This window comes from Geotrypetes seraphini, chromosome 9 (genome assembly GCF_902459505.1).
Source record: "Geotrypetes seraphini chromosome 9, aGeoSer1.1, whole genome shotgun sequence".
Lineage (NCBI taxonomy): Eukaryota > Metazoa > Chordata > Amphibia > Gymnophiona > Dermophiidae > Geotrypetes > Geotrypetes seraphini.
Genome location: NC_047092.1, coordinates 68327728 through 68344817, shown reverse-complemented (window position 1 = coordinate 68344817; position 17090 = coordinate 68327728). Strand labels below are relative to the sequence as shown.

The window sequence follows — 17090 nt, the reverse complement described above, 5'->3', positions numbered from 1 at the left end:
TGCACTCTTTCCTAACAGTGCATATATGTGTCCACTAATTCTATCGGAAAAGAGTGGGCACCATTTACAAAAAGATGGGTCCTTTTTGCAAAAGGTGCAAACAAAAAATATACAATATTGTGTTATTTGTGCTCCTTTTCATTTGTTAACACACAGTGACTTGGGATATGTTGTGATACTTCCTTTGTCATAGCAAATGATAGCCCATACCTAATAGTTTATTCTGCCTTCAAACAGCTTTATTCTTAGACCCTGACAAAGAGAGTGAACCCTTTTCCGAAGCACAACTGATTTTTATTCTTCCAAAATCATGGGCTTCTCTTCTATCAAAAACAAAAAGAGACTGCAGAGAAAAATGTACAAGTCACGGGAATTTTTTTTTTTTTTTAATTAAAAGTCAATAAAATATATTCCAAAGGATGGCTCTCATGTGCATAGCATGAGAGCCATCCTTTGGAATATATTTTATTGACTTTTAATAAAAAAAAAAAAATTCCCGTGACTTGTACATTTTTCTCTGCAGTCTCTTTTTGCTTTGGGCTTTACTTCATTACTGCAGACCTGTTGAATTTTTCTTGGTTTTGTTTGGCTTCTCTTCTATCAAACAATACCCTCCAAATATACTAAAAAGCAAGTGTCAGGTTATGGGTCTGTTACAAAGATGTGCATTCAATTGAAATGATATGGGAAATGTCAGTGATATTCTTATATTGTTTCGAACCCAAAATAGCAGCAAAAAAGAGGGTTTTTTCTCCTATATCATGAACAATATGTACTGTTTTTCAGAGTGTGTCCTTTTTGCTCAGATAAGGCATGGAATTTGAGCAAAAGGACACCTTATTTGAGAAATGGGTACAATTAAAATAATTAAAAATTTTAAAAATAAACCAAAATAATGAAAATCCTATAACTGACACAAGAACTAAAGGAGTTGAAAATTTTGGGTTCATCTACTCTTGCTGGTAATTCTCTAAAGTCTGCCTAAAGTTAAACGCCTACATCAGTGTGATTAGCCAATGCAGGCACCTAACTTAATTGATTAATAGGTTTAATCGGCACCAATAATTGGCATTTAACACCACTTAATTGACATATCTTGGAATTAATTTATAGTTAGGCACCTAACTTGGTAGGCGTGATTCTCTAAAAGTTAAGCACCTTGTCCAAAACGCCTATCTAAAAGTGGGCATGGTTAGGGAAAAGATTTGGGGCATGTTTTAGAGTTAGGCACCTGTTTTTAACTTAGGCACTATTGTGTGTCTAACTTAGGTTCACATCATTAAGCCAAAAAAATCCCTGGCATAAATATGGTGCACCTAAAATTTAGGATGCCTTGCGATACCTAACGCTGCTTAGGCCACACTAAGCATGATTCTGTAAAGTGTGTCTAACTTTTATAGAATCATGCTTAGTACCGCACTAATCAGCACAAGTGTTTTAGGCGAACTATATAAAATCTGGCCCTTAGTCTGTTAAGGTGCCTAGAAAATGGCTGTTTGAAATCTATTCTACGTACAAAGGAATGTAGGCGTAGATTTGGGACATACACATCTATTCTATAAGTTAGGCATATACAGTTAAGTGTGCACTCCACCTGCAGACTCCCTTAATGTGAGCATACTTACATAAAGGAAGGAGAAGGAGTGGTGTAGTGGTTAGAGCAACAGCCTCAGCACTTTGAGGTTGTGGGTTCAAATCCTGTGCAGTTGCTTCTGACCCTAGGCAAGTCACTCAATCCTCCATTGCCCCAGATACATTAGATAGATTGTGAACCCACCGGGACAGATAGGAAAAATGTTTGAGTACCTGATTGTAAACTGCTTAGTTAACTTTGATAGGCGGTATATAAATACCTAAAATAAAGAAATAAATAATAGTACATAGCTGAATTGTTATTTGCATGCCTATGTGTTCACATATATGTATAACCGACTGGAATACTGGCATTTTTACAAGTATGTGCAGCCTAAATCTACTTGGCTCCTTATGGGATTACATCCTACTGCTCCACCACCACCACCATCATAATGAGTAAGATAAACAGCTAATTTTAGTTGACTAAGCCAAAATTCTCTTGAATCTAGCTAGTCAAAATTCCACCAGCTAGATTTATTAAAGCTACATTCTCTACTTCAACTTAACCAGTTTAGACTGAAAATCTGTCTTAACTGATTAAGAAAAGATTAAAAGATAAGATTTTTTAGAGGTTACTTCCCTCCCACTACCAAGCTTAAACCCCCTTTTATGAAGCCGTGTTAGGCTTTTTTATATCACCGGCCATGGTGGAATTAGCTCTGAATTACATGAGCGTCGGAGCTAATACCACTGTAGCCGGCAAAAAAAAGCCTAACAAGGCTTCATAAAAGGGGGTGTTAGATATTTTAAAAACATATAGAGCGCTCAATCCCATATTTCAACAAATGTCTCCAATAGGGTATGTACACATAATAGCAAAAACAGTGCAGGGATCAGGACCCCCACTCCCACTGTTAAAACAAAATATGTGAGGTCATGATCCACCTCCCATTTCTGCTCACCCATACTTGCAAATGCCACCAAGTTCCTGAGAATTACTGTGTCCCCACCAAAGCTAAAATAACGAAAGGCAGGGTATGACTTCTGTCTGAATACAGAGATAGTGGAGTTGATAGCTACAAGCAGCACTTAGTATTCATTTATTCAGTGCTCTGTCAGTGAAAGTGCTGAACGAGGACTAATCAATGAACTTTTGAAAGCTAAATTTAGACAGTGAGCCTGGTCAATTTCCATGACTTTGATCTAAGCCATCATGTTTTTACTTAACCTCAATATCGTTAGATGAATAATCAGATATGACCAAATCTAATTAAGGCACAGATCACTCTTTTCCACCTGCCCAAATGTGATACAAATAAAGAACTTAAAGGTGACTGAAATGATCTACATATGATCCAGAATGTTAATTCCTTAGTATAGGCACACCATGGCAAAAAAAATGCCTGAGCTCATGCAGGACCTTTCTCACAACAATATATTTAATCCTCCCACCCCCCCTTTTTTATGAAGCCACGTTAGGTTTATTTATTGCCGGCCATGGCGGTAAAAGCTCTGACACTCCTAGAATTCCTAAGGGTGTCGGAGCTAATACCGCCACGGCTAGTGATAAAAAAAAGCCTAACGTGGCTTCATAAAAGGGGGCCTTAATTAATATCACATCTGTTACTGCCTTCTAGAAGAAGTTTTTTACTATCAGCCAGTGATGGGTGGGTGGAAGGTGTTTGTAACTTTGATATTTTGGAAAGGATCTTTGATGAAGGATAGGGAATGAAGGGTGGGGATGGGTGAATTTGCCTGGGGAAAGCACTTTTTTAAGGGATTGAGGGGAGATTTTTTTTTTTTTTTAAGGATTGCCAGCCCCTTTCAAACTATACCTGGGCGCATTGGCTCACACATTAGTGGGCTGATGATATCAGAGAGAAATTAATAATACCCCTTAAGTAAACAACATAGCCTATGAACTTAACACGGGCTGCATTATTCCATTTCCACAATAACAGGCTGCTTTACATGCATTTGCAGGCTTTACAGTTCATCACTGTTTAACATGCTTTAAGCTGAACTATCAATAAATAAGCTTTAAGCTGAACTATCAATAAATAATGCATATTATTGTCAATTCATGCATATTAAATTGGCAAACAATGAGGCAGTATTTCCATAATACATATTACTAAATAGGACCCAAAATATATTGACAATTTCTGAAAGGTATAGCGTAAATACCAGCATCAGCCTATGACAGGGGTGTCAAAGTCCATCCTCGAGGGCTGCAATCCAGTCGAGTTTTCAGGATTTCCCCAATGAATATGCAGATCTCATGCATATTCATTGGGGAAATCCTGAAAACCCAACTGGATTGTGGTCCTCGAGGAGGGACTTTGACACCACTGGCCTATGATGAACTTTATACTTTGACTGATGCTGACAACTACAATATACAGTAAATAGCAAGGCCTCTTACAATAGAATAACTACTGTGGCGCAGTGGTTAAAGCCACAGCCGCAGCACCATGAGGTTGTGGGTTCAAACCCACGCTGCTCCTTGTGACCCTGGGCAAACTATTTAATCCCCCCATTGCCCCAGGTACATTAGACAGATTGTGAGCCCACCGGAACAGAGAGGGAAAACTGCTTGAGTACCTGAATAAATGCATGTAAACCGTTCTGAGCTCCCCTGGGAGAACGGTATAGAAAATTGAATAAATAAATAATGTCTCTTTCTTAGATGGACTGAGTCTTTTGTGCCTCATTTTACGTCCATTTTTTTCTTTTCAATCAGTTCCTTTTGCTTTTTTGCAGTTTTACACATTTTGGAATAAAGATAATGAGCCAGGGATTATGAAATAGAGCCATTCTCAATAAATCTATCTTTTATTTGTTCTTATGATTGTTTGCATTCATCTTGGGTCAGGAAATAACCGACTCTGGATTCTATTACTCAAGTGCAATAACTTTTGCAGTTACTGCACCTTAATGCAATAAATTAACATGCCATAAGTACAGATTTAACATGGTGACTATCTAAGGGTGTGCCCAGCATGTCCTTTGCAGGTACTATGTAATAATAACCTTTAGCACACAGTTCCCTGATCATAGTTAGTGTGAACGCATTTTGCATCTTATATTTAGGAGACATTAAGTAGACCTGAAAACAGGAGTCGCCACATGAGCCTGCACTAACTCCACAATTGTTGGTTAGCGTGTGAAATGGCCATGTGCTAACTGCACTATACTCTCCACACCCATGCCCTTCCTAGCTACCACCCCATAACACCAAAGCCTTGAATATGTAAATTAGTGCATGCTAAACACTAACATAATGTGTGTGAATTGGGGAATTCTATAAAGTCTACCTAAAGTTAGGTGCCCACATTGGCGCCTTTAGCCAATGTAGGCATCTAACTTAATTGATTAATTTATTAATTAATTAATTTATTCATTCAATTTTCTATACCGTTCTCCCAGGGGAGGTCAGAACGGTTTACATGAATTTATTCAGGTACCAAGCATTTTTCACTGGCATTAATTGGAATTTATACATAATTAGGCGCATAACTTGGTGATTCTCTAAATGTTAGGCACCTTGTCCAAAGCACCTACCTAAATGTGGGTGTGGTTTGGGGGCAGATCATGGGCGTGTTTTAGTTAAGTGCCTGTTTTAGACTTACAATCAAATTTCAGGCTTTACACTTTCTACAATTATCTTCACTTAAGGCAGATAGTAGAACGAATCCTGAGTACAGAGCCTTAAAGTAGATATCTCAAGACCTCAGTGGTGCAGCTTGTATGAATATTAAACTTTCAACATACAGCATGTCAGCACCAAAATCGTCATTGGTCCCACATTATAATTAAACTTAAAAAAAAAATTTTCAAACTTTTAGTGTACTTTAAATATAGAGTACAAAAATACTCATCTTGGTCTACGCAGATGGGGGCAGTATTCTGACATAGAACTATGTTTCACCTAAAAAGGCTGTACCAATACAAAAGGCTGTATGGTAATACAAATCATTAACATAAATACTACATAAATAGGAATGTTATTGATTTGTATTACCATTTTTCTGCAGGGGGATTTCCTTGATACAGCCTTGAAACATAGTTCTATGTCAGAATACTGCCCCCATCCGCATAGACCAAGAAGAGTATTTTTCTACTCTATATTTAAAGTATAGTAAAAGTTGCTGTATGTTGAAAGTTTAATATTCATACAAGCTGCACTGCCGAGGTCTTGAGATATCTACTTTAAGGCTCTGAACTTAGGATTTGTTTTAGACTTAGGCACCTTAGAGCACCTAACTTAGGAACATGCATTTAGGCCAAGAAAACCCTTGTATAAATACAATGCACCTATAAGTTAGGATGCCTAGCGATGCCTAACACTGCATAAGTAGTGCTAAGTGTGATTCTATACAATGCGCCTAACTTTTATAGACTCAAGCATTAGGATGCCTAGCGATGCCTAACACTGCTTAAGTAGTGCTAAGTGTGATTCTATACAATGCGCCTAACTTTTATAGACTCAAGCATTAGGATGCCTAGCGATGCCTAACACTGCTTAAGTAATGCTAAGTGTGATTCTATATAATGCGCCTAACTTTTATAGACTCAAGCTTAGCGCTGCACTAATCAGCCCAGATTTTTTAAGTGAACTTTATAGAATCTGGTCTTAACTGCCTATCTCCCATTAGTAAAAGATCTTTTCTGTCTGCCAGTGATGCTTATGCACAATCCTTCCATTAAAACAATCTTGGAAAGAGCTCCAAATGGCATGGGCATTTTAGGCTGTACTTGCCTTTGATATAAAAATAATATCCTTAAGAGCTACATCAGATTAATTCAATTAAACTTCAAAATGATAAAAAAAATACTTGTAATGAGAGGCTAGCCATTCCTTAAGTTTATTCCATGAGTCCTAAACTGTTGGATTATGAGTTTGCCGTAACCATAGCCAACATATGTTAAACATTGCCAGGGCTGTCAGAGTACATCTCCTGGTATCATGTTACTTTCAGATCTATCATATTGACAGTTGTAAAAGAAATGCAGACCCTAGCCTAAGGCTAGTACTTCAGCAATAACCTAGAATTAGCAAAGTATACTTGAACCTGATGCAACCCTTGAACACATTCTGAGTCACTCTTAATTGTACGATGGGAACATTCATCCATCTGAGCCAAATGCCCCATATTCAGACACGGAGAATTAATGGTTGGCACATCTGAGCAGCACTTTTTTTTTTTAAATGTTCTTTCATCGTCTGCCAGTTTAGCTGCAGGTGAAAGACAAGATTTGTAATATATAATTGCCAGTGAGAGGCCTGAAAAAGACATCAGGAACCTGTGTCCTGAAAGAATAGAAGTCACACTGGTAAGGATTATAGGCAGTTTTCAAAACGGATGCGGTTAGTGTATCTGGTGGTTAGGGCAGTGACCTCAGAACCAGACAAACCAAGTTTGATTCCCATTGCAGCAACTTGTGACTCCATTACCCCAGGTACAAAATATGTAAGCCACTTTGATTGTAACCATAGAAAGGTGTATCAAGTCCCATTTTCTCTCCCCCCTCCCCCACCATACTGTAGTAAATTTTGTACTGTGTCCAGCTAAGGCAACTTGCACTTGTCTTTTCTGTACCAGACCCTCACTACTCCCGCCTCCTTAAGATTCCCTCACCCTAAATCAATACAAATATACATTAACACAAATACTTGGTTTTAAACTTGGTCATAACTTATTCTGGAACAAAGAAACAATGAACTCAAGTCAAAGAAGGAAATAACCATCCAGAAATAACCCAACAACTCAAATTATTCATACTCCATATTACTAGCTAGATGTTCACATGACAGCTGAACTGCCCAATACCCCACCGGGGAAGCTAAAAGAATCCTCTGATCCATAGTTTGCATCATGACATGCAACTAGCTGCGAACTACCATCACCCAGCTCAGCACCTGCCAAGCCCGTATCAAGAATGCAACTCTTTAAAATGACAGAATTATTGGCTCAGGCACCCCACTCCCAACTGCAATGATATTTACGCTCATACAGAACACCCCAGCCCTCCCAAATATATATGCAAACATGACAAGGAGAACCGGAGGGAGCAAGAACAGTAGGACCAGTCATACAAGGCTGAAGCCAAAAGCCAAATGAGTTGGTTCTCGCCAAATCCACAAATCTCTTCAGGCCTCCTTCCAACTTCCTAACATTCAAAGCAATCCACCAATCTCAACTCCACTCACCTTTTAAAAAATAACAACACTCTGTAATCAGGCAAGCTCCCTCCACCCCCCACCCCCAGCAACTGTGCTTCCAGTCCCTAGGTCAGCTTCTGGGAATGGGCCGCTCTGCTTTGCACATACAATACTGCCAAACAAGCAGTGACAATAGTTATACAAATGTTTTATTGAAAATTAGGCTTGAAAATGAAACCTAAGTATTACACATCCTGGGAGGGGGGAGGGGGGGAGGGATTTTTGGAATTGTTTAGTGGATATGTTTAGGTTCTATACAGATTTTTATTGATTGATTAACTGATGGAAGGGTGGGGGGGAAATAATTTTTTGTTAATAATCTTGGTAAGTTTATTGTGCTTCAATTCTAATATTCTATGTAAATGTATTAATTATTGTGCACAAATGTAGTTTTTAAAATGAATAAAGATTTACAAACATTTCAAAATAAGACTTCAAAACCACATTATTATTGGAAAAGTGATCAAAATTACAAAAGCTGTATTTGGAACAATGTACAAAAACGATTTAGATGATGTAACGTCTGCAGAAACAAACCTCAGTTCAAGAGAGTATACAAGTAGAATGCTGTCATTAATACAGCATCTGAGGCAAGAGGAGTGAAAACTTAAACCAAGGCATCTTGCAGCTCAATGTCTCTTCATTTTAATATTCTAATTGGAGTCAGTTTGGGCTAGATTCACTAAAGTCAGCGATCGTCGCGAAACCCATTTTCACAGTTTTCGTGACGATCACTGCTAACCAACCCGATTCACAAAACAGCCCACCTTGTGTTTTTCCCCTCGATCGCCCATTTTACGATCCAGCCATGCAAATTAGTAAAACCCCATGCAAGATAGCCAAGCAAATGATTCACTTACTTCGCTTGGCTATTTAGGTCTGTCTGGGGTTTTTTTTTTTCTTTTTTTCTTCAATTGCACAGATATTTTGCGTGTATTACACAAGCAAAATATCTGTCCATTAAAAAAAATGCCCCCCCTCCGCTGCCAACAGCCTTCCCCCAATGACTCCCGACAATCGTATGCCCCCCCATACAAATTTAGTGACCCTAAAACAAATGGCAGGAGGGATGGTCAATCCCTGCTGCCACGAAGGCGGCCACTCCCTCCCCCCTGAAAAAATGGCAGGAGGGATGGCCACTCCCTCCTGCCCGGAAAGACCTCCCCCCTGCGTGTCATCTACTCTAGCCACGCCCCTTTACAAATTCACACACTGCAACTGATGCATACTTTTTAGAGAATCTGAGTTGTGCATGTAACTTTTCATTAGTCCCAGTTAGCACAAATTATAAGGTGTTAATTGTCAAGTATTGTCACCAATTATAAGTTGTGTGCATATGTTGGCTACATGTACCAATATATGCATACAAATTTAGGCACCATACACAGAATTTAGGGGTTAATCCGTAAGCGTGTAAGTTTATTCAAAATAGAAAACATTTTTATGTAATGAAAATTTCAGTAAACCACTTTGCATTTTTTTATAGACTTCTACTCCTGGCAGTTGCAATATTGTCATTATACTCTGTTCATCTTTTATTGAAGACATCAAAGGAAGGAGGTACAACAACAGCTATATTGTTTGATATCTATGGTTAAAGTCTATGGCATGAAAGGTTTGTTTTACCCTGATTTATTTTATATTCTTTACTTAGGATCGTTAATTTATGAAACATTAGGTGAAAGAGCATTTGGATGGCCTGGAAAAATTGCTGCTTTCACTTCAATTACATTGCAGAATATTGGAGGTAAGAGAAGCCCCCTCTTAAATTATTAGTTGTATGAGCCCACTTTATGACTCATTAGTAGGACTACATTCTTGAGTTCAACTTCCTGTCTAATGAAGCAAGATTTATGGAAATGATACACTTGGGTCAGAGAAGAAATTAATTGCATGCACAATAGGATCCTACTTTTCAAATAAGATGCAAAATAGCATACACAAGCATACAATTAGCCTGAGTTTAAATTTTATTAAAAGCAGCCAAAGGTAAAAGTGGAAACTGTAAATATAATTAAAATGTTCACATTCAGTACCTCAGTGCCTGTTACAGCTGCAGACAGTAATATCACCTAAGTTAACCACCTATAGTACTTTTATGATTGAACATCAGGGGTTCTCAGTGGAGAAGGGTGGACAGTGTGGTTTCCCCATAGGTCTTAAACATAACTTATAAATGATCTAGAGATAGGAAAACTAGTGAGGTAATTAAATTTGTCTGATGCATCCTGGGATTCACTAGAGAGGCCTAAACACCATATAAGTAATTTTTCTCCTTAAATTACATTTAGGCCCCTCCCAGATGCACCTGAAAGGGGGGAAAGCACCCCCAACTTAAAGAGGTGGGCCCTGAGGCAGAAGGGAGTAGGCATCCCTCCTGCCACTTTACAAGAAAAGGTATGAGGATGGTCTGGGGGGGGGCCCAGCCCACACGGTCAGGTGAAGGGTTGTTGAGCTGGGAGGCCCAGTCCAACCCAGCCACTAGACTACCAGGGATATGGGGGTGGGACTCAGGGACAGCAGTGGGGAATCAGATCAGTAACTGTACCACCAGGGGTATTTTGAGGAGAGGCTCGGGGGCAGCATGGGGGAATCAGGTCACTGGGTTTTTACAGGAAGGCTCAGGGGTGGCGGGGGAAGATTGGGTCGGCCACTGGACCACCATGGGTATTTTGAGGGGGCTGGGGAGGGGAAAATCATCCCAGCCCAGCCATTGAACCACCAGGAATAGTTTTTTAGGTCAGGTCGGGGAGGGTACACTTGACATTTTGGGCTCCTTTTACGAAGGTGCGCTAGCGTTTTTAGCGTGCGCTACAATGCCAAGCGCGCTAACCCTGTGCTACAAGGAAAATACTAACGCCAGCTCTATGGAGGCATCAGCGTCTAGCGTGCTAAAACCACTAGCGCATCTTCATAAAAGGAGCCCTTTAATTTTTTTTGACAGGGGACATTACTGACAACTCAGAGCTGTCAGAAGTTTCACAGGCGTTTTGTGCAGCCTGTCATTCTGGGCATTGCATGGAATCTGCTAATGAGCTTGTTTTAATACTAATGACTTAACTTCCAGGTGACCACTGAAATGTTTATGTTTATTAGTATTTATATATCGCTCTATGTTATAACATCAGTGCGGTGTACATCAATTTAAAAGAAAGGAACACCAATATTTATAGTACAGGTATAGAGAGAGAAAAAGAAAATAAACATAAGAACATAAGAATTGCCATCTCTGGATCAGACCCTGGGTCCATCAAGTCCGTTGATCCGCACACGCGGAGGCCCCGCCAGGTGTACCCTGGCATAGTTTTAGTCTCCATATCATTATATGCTTTTCAAGGGAGATGTGCATCTAATTTACCCTTACCCATATCACTCTATGCCACTTTTAAGGAGATGTGCATCTAGTTTACCCTTAAATCCTAGAACGGTGGATTCTGCAATTACTTCCTCTGGGAGAGCATTCCAGGTGTCCACCACTCGCTGTGTGAAACACGTATTGATACCTAGATATTCAGTGCCAAGAGCTGTGCATGCCCTAGTACTGAATATTTGGGGTTAGTTCAGCCTGTGTCTGTGAGCAGCTCCAATATCACATACTGCCGCAGGCTGAATATCTGGCCCAAACAAAACACAGCAGAGGAGACGTAGACCACATACCGGTCTTATGGCATATAGTTTGAGAAATTTATTGGATCAAATAGACTCAACACGTGTTTCGGCCAAATGTCCTGCAACAGGAGTTTGTGTACAAAGTTGAAACCGTGTGTTTGGATCAAAAAAGTTCACCAACAGGTATACGCCAAGAAATCGTACAAGAAAGCCTCTTCTACTATTCTCACAGAACGCAGGTTCAAAACGTTTTCAGCCTTGTTCATAGACTCCTGATGCAGGCCCTTTTGCCGAAACACATGTTGAGCCTATTTGATCCAGTAAATTTCTCAAATTATATGCTATAAAACCTGTGTATGGTCTACGTCTCCTCTGCCTGTTTTGTTTGTGTTTACCCTGCGGTGGATTTGTCTTCTTTTTGTGTGTTTATTTGAATAGTTGGCCCATCATATCTAGTGCTGTCTCCCAATACAGCTCTCTAAACACCCACTCAAAGAATTTGATCAGATTTGTCTGACAAGATCTCTCATATATCTAGTAAAACTGCTTAAAATAACTAATAATAGCATCCTTCTGAATATTTTTGTAAATCACTTTCTTAGTACATGAAAGGTGATACAACAAGTGATTAAACTAAACTAAAAATATGTTGGTTTTTTTTTTCACTTTGTTTAACAATAAAAATGCTTTTTATTACAGCGATGTCAAGCTACCTGTTTATTGTTAAATATGAACTTCCTGAAGTGATCAGAGCATTTTTGAAGCTGGAGGAGAATTCTGGGTATGTTCTTCTTGATTTAGATTCCAGTTGAAATATCATTAGAACAGTGTCAAAGATGAGTAACATTTCATTTTCTCTCCTTCTCATTTAGAGAATGGTACCTAAATGGTAACTGCCTCATTATAATTGTCTCTGTCGCAGTTATTCTTCCACTCTCACTGTTAAAAAATCTAGGTAAAGATTTTTCAATTTTATTAGTTTCTGAAATTTAATTTTTTTATTATCAGGTGTGCATAAACTCTTTTGTTCTTGTTTTATAGGCTACCTTGGCTACACAAGTGGATTTTCTCTGAGCTGCATGGTGTTCTTTGTTTGTGTGGTAAGCAATGGCCTGTCTATCTAACATAACCCCCCACCCCACCCCCACCCCTTTTTCGAAGCCACTTTAGGCTTTTTTATCACTAGGAGTTCTATGAGCATCGGAGCTAACACTGCCGTGGCCGGTGATAAAAAATCCTAATGCAGCTTTGTAAAAGGGGGCATAATGGGGTAATTTTATAAGGAGCTCCCTAGTGTCAGGTGCCAAGACAGCATGTAAACTACAGTGCTTAATTATTAGCAGCAATACATGGTCCAAAATAGCTGCACAAGGAATATCGTTAATAAAAACAGAGCAGCGTGCACAGGCTAGTCCCAATTAACTTAAGCCTCAATTTTTATTAAAAGCAACCATAGATAAAAGTGGAAACTATAAATCAAGTTTCAAGTTTATTTTAGTCTTGATATATCGTGCATAAATGTCTGTGCGGTATACAATTACAAGATAATGGGGAAAAATAAAATCATTAAAAACAACTCAATAATAATAAAACAGAAGAAAAAAAAGCTACAAAATGGGGCCATTAAGGGAAAAATAATAAAAGGAAAAAGGGATGAACTTCTATATTGGTAGGAAAGAAAGGGAGGGGAAGTTACATGGCGTAAAAGAACAAAGGATTAATATAAATGATAATTCAATCAGATGATAATGTAAATGTTATAGTCTGACTTAGCCAGTTATATAATATAGTCTTTAAGCCCGTTATATTAACAGGTGCTAGAGTAGATGTCTGTCTGTCTGGTTTTTTTTTTAATTTGTCTCTCTCTCCTTGCACGCTGCCTATCTGTCATTTTTTCTGTTTGTGTCTCTCCCTATGTCCTTAGTGCCCTCAGTGCCTCCTTTTCCTATGTCCCTCAGTGCCTCCATTCCTATGTCCTTAGTGCCCCTTCCTATGTCCATAGTGTCCCTAGTGCCTCCTTCCCTTGTCCTTAGTACCCCTTTCTACGTCCTTAGTGCCCCATTACCTCCTTCCTGTGTCCATAATGCCCCCAGTGTCTTCTTCCCATGTCCTTAGTGCCCCCAGTGCCTCTGTACTGTGTCCTTAGTGCCCCAGTGCCTGCGTACTGTGTCCTTAATGCCCCCAGTGCCTCCTTCCTATGTCCTTAGTGCTCCCAGTGCTTCCTTTCCATGTCCTTAGTGCCCCCAGTGCCTCTGTCCTGCTTAATGCCTCAGTGCATCTTTCTATGTCCTTAGTGCCCCCAGTGCCTCCTTCTTATGTCCCCATCATTATCTTCCAGACTTTGTCCCACCCCCACCCCCGAAGCCAGCCTGCCTGCCTCCCATTCCCCTGAGCAACATGTTTCCATTTAACCCCCCCCCCCCCCGATGCCAGTCTACCTGCCTGCCTCCCTTGCCCCTGAGCAACATGTTTCCATTAACCCCCCCCCCCCCCATGCCAGCCTGCCTGCCTGCCTCCCATCAGGGGACGCAGCAGAGGAAATTAGGCCAGTAGAACACCCGAAGCAGTGTGTTTACTGTGCTTGGGACGCTGCTGGAGATGCGAGGTTTATCGGCCGTGTAGCGATGGGAGGGTCGTCTGGGAGGGTCAACGGGGGTTTCTGGTGTTCCGGGTAGGGTCGGTGGGGGGGGGAGTCGCGGCATGTTAGTGGTGTGCCGGGTAGGGTCGGCGGCCGGCGGGGGGAGGAAGGGAGGGGGAGTCATGGCATGCTACCTGGCCGGTCCTTAGACGCGCGCATGTGCACTCATACCGCCACAGCCCGAAAGATCAGGACTCAGGGAACACAGGGTAAGAGTGCGCATGCACACTTAGCATTTTATTATTATAAATTATACATATCTTTAAATCTAATTAGATTGTCCTTATGCCCAATATGTTTCAGCACCTTGGTGCCTGCTTCAGGGGAAGTGTTTTACAACTGTAGAGAGTAATTCCATCCAAGGTGACCATCTATAATACCTCTATGGTTGCACAAAAATTAAAGAGGTCCCCAGAAAGTTAAAAAAAGCAATATTTACTGGTAACTGGTATTTTATTTATTTACATACATAAGTAGCCACTTACCTGCTTAAATGACATATACTTTCACTGTGAATATGCTCATGGACAGAGTTTAGGTGGACCATGGACTTTGAAAGCAACTACACATATAAATTATTAAATACTATAATTTACATACATGCTTGCAAAATGTAGGCAAGTTCATTTATACCAGCTCTAGAGCTCTAGAGCTGGTATAAGTGATTATGACTTAAGGTGTGTTTTTAGCCACTTGCACTAGTATTTTATAATGAAAAGTAAGCACTTAGGCCCAAATTCTGTAATCAGCGCCTAAAGTTAAGCACCTATTTCAGAGGCGACCATCTAGATAGGTGCCTATCTAAATTGAATAACAAGCCCAATTAAGCTTTTTAATCAGCACTTATTGAAACATAGGCGCCTAGCAAGAAAAACACGATTCTGTAAGAAAGCACCTCTAGAAATTTAGGCGGCCTTCATAAAAAATAGGCGCTATGCATGTTAGGCGTGGGCGTGGCTACGTGTTAGGCGCCTTCTTACAGAATCAGTGCTCTTAAGCGTGCTTAAGCGCTCTCATGGGCGCCTAACTTTTAGTTGTACCTAGAGCTAGCCTATTTAATGGGCGCCTCCAAAATAGTTGCCGCTCGGCGTGATTGACTAAACAGCCCCCAATTTTACTTGAATCGCACTGAACAGTGCCTATATCGGCGCCTAACTTTTGGGCGCTTCTTATAGAATTTGCCCTTTAGTTTTCTTTATCAAATAGATTTTAAAAGGTGCACTAAGGCTGCCAGATTCATTATATGTTTGTGACAAAAATACATTATAAGTTTGTGACAAAAAAAACTCAAAAATCCTGCAAATATATTTTTCTTGTATGATTTTGGAAGAGTGCCAATGAATTTATTTTCCTGAAGCACCTTGAATGGAATAGAGAAAGATTATTATAGTAAAAACATATCCTACAAGAACTGTAGAGCGTTTGCCCAACCCTTAAACTTACTACTTTCTGGCAATAGCCCAAAGACATTTTTTGAACAAGTGCTTGCCTGCTTGAGTTTTGTCGCTGGAATGTTTCCCTTCAAAAAGTTTTATGCAGTTAGGGGGTGAATGTGCTCAAATATGTCAAGTAACAAATACGTCAAAACTGTAACTTAGAAACAGAAGGCAAATAAAGACCATATGACCTATCAAGTCTGCCCAAACATGCTGTGTATTATCCCTTCCTCTCCCTTAGAGATCCTATGTGCTGGCCCCATACTATCTTGCATTAAGATACTGTCTTCATCTCTACCATCTCCACCGGGAAGCTGTTGCATGCATCCAGCACCCTTTCTATGAAGAAATATTTCCTTAAATTAGTCCTGAATCTATCCTTTTCACCATCATCCTATGCAACCTTATTCTAGAGTTTTCTTTTAGTTGAAATAAACTTTCATCTGGGACTCCGCAAAGCTGTGATTCTGTAACCGACGCCCTCAGATTGACAGGCAATCCGACTTGGGTGCTGGTTACAGAATCACGGCTTTGGGGAGTTCCTGCTGCTCAGCTGATGGGGGAGGGAGGGGGGAATTCCCCTGCCGTGATCGGCTGCTGTGCTCTAGCGGCAAAGATGGGCGGCTGAAATGTAGGCCAGGGTTTTCCAGGCTTACATTTAAGCCGCCTATCTTGGCATGAATCGCAACTGGGTTAGCTGCTTTAGCCCGCCTAACGCCATTTCCGGTGTTGGCCACGCCTACTTTAGCATGCCATGGACTAAAGCAGATTCCAAGCCATGATTCCAGCTGCCATTTCAGTCGCCTTTTATTTAGGCGTCGGTAAATGCTTCAACACTGACCTTTCTGACTGCATTTTTTAATTACTTAGGCATCAGCAAGGCACCTACTGATGCCTAAGTTTAGGCACTGGTTATAGAATTTCCCCCTTTATGACAAAGACCACTGACCTTTTATAGCTGCCCTCTGGACTATCTCCATCCTGTTTATATCTTTTTGAAGGTGCAGTCTCCAGAATTGCATATAGTACCTCATATAGGGCTCCTTTTACTAAAGTGCACTAAAGGATTTAGTTCATACTAAATGCTAAGAAGCCCATTTTATTTCTATGGGCTTCTATGCATTTAATGCATTCTAATCATTATTGTACGCTAAACCCCATTAGCACACCTTAGTAAAAGGAACCCTAAATGAGGTCTCACCAGAGACTTATAAAAAGGCACTATCATCTCCCTATGCATCCAAGCATCCTTCTGGCTTTGCTGTAACCTTTTCTGTTTGGCCCCCTTAAGGTCAAAACAGGTCAAATGTTGGTGTTTTGCCATGAAAGCAGCTAACACCTCTTAACAGGATTGTTAGCAATATCCATGCATGCAATACTAAGAATTTATAATTACATTACATTACATTAGGGACTTCTATTCCGCCTATACCTTGCAGTTCAAGGCGGATTACAGAAGAGCTAACTGGACATTTCCAGTGAAGTTACAACAGTTTGGTGTGTTTTTTTGGTTACAAGGGAGGAGGCAGTACACAATAATCTGGACAAATTTTAGAACCTTTACAGAAAAATAAGAGAAAAACACTCCATAAAAAGTTTTTTAACA

The 17090-nt window shown here is 40.1% G+C and overlaps 1 protein-coding gene across 4 annotated transcripts in view; it reads left to right on the top strand.

The window, feature by feature from the left end:
* The window catches only part of SLC38A4 (solute carrier family 38 member 4), a 207504-nt gene that overhangs the window by 151781 nt on the left and 38633 nt on the right, over positions 1–17090 (top strand). For all 4 annotated transcript variants that reach the window (XM_033957520.1, XM_033957518.1, XM_033957519.1 and 1 more), the window contains exons 5-9: positions 9288–9361; positions 9456–9548; positions 12110–12191; positions 12283–12365; positions 12452–12510. In XM_033957520.1, coding sequence (XP_033813411.1) covers positions 9288–9361; positions 9456–9548; positions 12110–12191; positions 12283–12365; positions 12452–12510 — 391 coding nt within the window. The remainder of the gene's footprint in view (positions 1–9287; positions 9362–9455; positions 9549–12109; positions 12192–12282; positions 12366–12451; positions 12511–17090) is intronic.